We start from the raw sequence: 2,614 nt of genomic DNA, 5'->3' as shown, positions 1-2,614 counted from the left end.
ACTCGTTCGAGCATTTCAACCAGTAACTGGCGAATGACACGAGTTATGTCTGCTTCAAGGCCTGAATCGGAGCGGGATTGACCGCATAGACTTTAGACTTTACCTAGTCTTTAAAAAGTCTAACGGTGTGATATCACACGATCTTGGTGGCATATCGACCGGCCCAAAACGTGAAATTATTTGCTCACCGAAGTGATCTCTCAATAAATTCATTGATTGATGCGATCTGTGGGACGTGGCGCCCTCTTGTTGAAACCAGAGCACGAGCTTCAATTTCAGGTATCAAATAGTCAGTTATCATCGCGCGATTACGGTCTCCATAGACGGTTACGTTCTCACCGTCATCAATTTTTAGAGAAATATGGACCGGTGATTCCACAGGCCTACAAAAAACACCAAATCTTTGTTTTATCTGTATGAAATGGCAGCTCTTGAATCTCTTTAGGTTGCTCATCGTTCCAAATGCGAGAATTTGGTTTTTTTTATATACCCATCGAAAACGTGGCATCTTCTTGAAACTTTTCAAGAGCCAATAGAGCGAAACGATATCGCTTGGGAAGGTCGAGCGGCTCAAGTTCTTTCCCGAGCTGTATTTTGTAGGGTATCAATTTAAGATCTCGAAGTAAAATGCGCCAAGTGGTTCCATACGTTAGTTCGAGTTGCTGCGAATGGCGCCGAATCGACTCTCTACGATCTTCGTGCGCACTCTTAGCTACGGCTGCTATATTTTCTTCACTGTGGACAAATCATTTACTACCGGATTTTATTAAATCAGTTCAAAATTGAGTATTTCACTTTATTCACTTATTGCAATTAAAAATGTATGTGTGTAAATATATATATGTATATGATAATGGAGTAACATAATGCTAATTTTGATCCATTTTCAGACTTCATTTTTTCATTGCACAGGTCTGACAGCCATATGCACATATTTTAGAGAGTATTCATGGCCATGCCAGTGTGTCCAATCGATACCTTTGCCATACTTATCCTTACTGTATTTGCCACGTAAGTACTGCCCATTCAAATTACTGCAAACGTGAGAAAAAATTTAATTAAATTGAAAGTTAGATATACATGTATTTATGCTTCGAATATATTATTGGCACTCACCTATCATGACACGCATTATACCACCACGCGCCCGTATATACTTCTGCGCAATTACGATCCCACATATCATGATCGGCATCTTTCGTGCTGAACTTTTGACCTTGACTCGTGCGCAAAGAATCCCCTGCATTTCCCTCAAATTTGCCGAGCATATTCAATGCATATGCTTCATGCTCATCGCCAATAGCGAAATTGTCATAACGGGCATAACGCGTTACGTTATCGAAGTCCTCCATTTGCACCCACAACTCGTTGAGCGTTGCATGTGTTATGCCATGTAAACGTTCCAAGCCGATAAAGTATTCACCATTCCAATTACCGAAACCCGCTTGATATTCATTCCAATGGCGATGGAATGAAATCGAACCATCTTGACGCCGCTGCACCACCGTCCAGGCTGGTCCGCCATTGGTATCAAGCAGACAGTAGGCATAGAAAGGTTTTAAACCCGAATCAGGCAAATAGAGGTGATAGATACCGCTCTTAGCATTAGCACCTGCGCGTTTCACGGCCTCTGCGCAGGTGGGCGCCAATACGGGATTGCTGTAAGGACAAAGGGCACCATATAAACCTGACTTGAATGAAGTTTGTGCATCAGTGGTGGGCGGAGCAATGTCTGATCCACCTGTTGCTGATTGTGAATCAGTAGCAGGCACGTTGGCGCCACCAGCAGATGATTGCGAATCAGTAGCCGGTATATTAGCACCACCGGCAGAGGACTGTGTACTAATAACAGGCAAGTCGACGCCACCCGCTGAAGATTGTGAACTGGCAGCCGGTATGTTTGCACCACTGGCGGAAGATTGTGTACTTATGGTCGGGAAAACTACACCACCAGTTGATGTATGTGTTGAGGATATAGATTCGCCACCACCACGCACATCAATCCAATGCGGATTGGACTTTACCTCTGGTAAACGTTCATCCAACAACGTTTTAATGTAATCCAATCTAAAAACAAGTAAGTGCATACATAAATATTTGTAAATGAAAGCGAAACCTATTCGAAAAGTTCGTAAAGGCTGCTCACCTTAAATTGTATGAGTCCAGCAGTAGGAAAATATTCTCACTAGAAATCTTGAGCTGTGCAACCTGTTGTGCCACATTCCGCAATTGCGCATCATCGCAAAGTGGAGTGAAGGTCTATAAATAGTTAAAAATAAAATAAACAACATTAAAAAGAGTAGTAATAAATCCCGACGGTGTTCTTCCAACGACGCTATAAAAACGCCGATTCATTGTTTATGCTATCAGTCTTCGCTTACCGCATTATTCGGATCAGTTGAGAAGAGCTGCTCAAAACTGGTTGTATGTCCACCCGGCGACGGTGACGACGTCACGCCGTTGAATGTCAAAAGCAACAACGCTGATAAGAAAGCTCCGCTGTTATGACGTCTACACTGAAGGTGTGTCCGCATTTTTGCTTTCCCGATTTGACTATGGGTTGAAGATGCTACTACAACAGTGGTTGTCACACGACTGCCGCTTGCGCTTAGCG

General features: G+C 43.1%; 1 protein-coding gene across 1 annotated transcript; it reads right to left on the bottom strand.

Moving 5' to 3' along the window:
- Positions 1–761: 761 nt before the first annotated feature.
- Positions 762–2,614, bottom strand: LOC126750760 (ficolin-1-like). The gene is made up of 4 exons (XM_050460487.1): positions 2,382–2,614; positions 2,147–2,259; positions 1,117–2,067; positions 762–1,034 (listed from the first exon to the last, which is right to left on the bottom strand). The coding sequence occupies exons 1-4, from the start codon at positions 2,532–2,534 to the stop codon at positions 902–904; spliced, it is 1,350 nt and encodes a 449-aa protein (XP_050316444.1). The 5' UTR covers positions 2,535–2,614; the 3' UTR covers positions 762–901.

The sequence above is a fragment of the Bactrocera neohumeralis genome, chromosome 2 (genome assembly GCF_024586455.1).
Source record: "Bactrocera neohumeralis isolate Rockhampton chromosome 2, APGP_CSIRO_Bneo_wtdbg2-racon-allhic-juicebox.fasta_v2, whole genome shotgun sequence".
Classification (NCBI taxonomy): domain Eukaryota; kingdom Metazoa; phylum Arthropoda; class Insecta; order Diptera; family Tephritidae; genus Bactrocera; species Bactrocera neohumeralis.
This window is presented reverse-complemented; position numbering and strand designations above follow the sequence as displayed.

What these genes read in the sequence shown, in the direction of transcription:
- LOC126750760 (XM_050460487.1), bottom strand. Translation starts at nt 2,534, where the DNA reads ATGCGGACACACCTTCAGTGTAGACGTCATAACAGCGGAGCTTTCTTA. An exon ending in CAACTGATCCGAATAATGCG is followed by an intron (nt 2,260 to 2,381) that starts GTAAGCGAAGAC and finishes AACTATTTATAG; the next exon opens with ACCTTCACTCCACTTTGCGA. An exon ending in TATAATGCGTGTCATGATAG is followed by an intron (nt 1,035 to 1,116) that starts GTGAGTGCCAAT and finishes TCACGTTTGCAG; the next exon opens with TAATTTGAATGGGCAGTACT.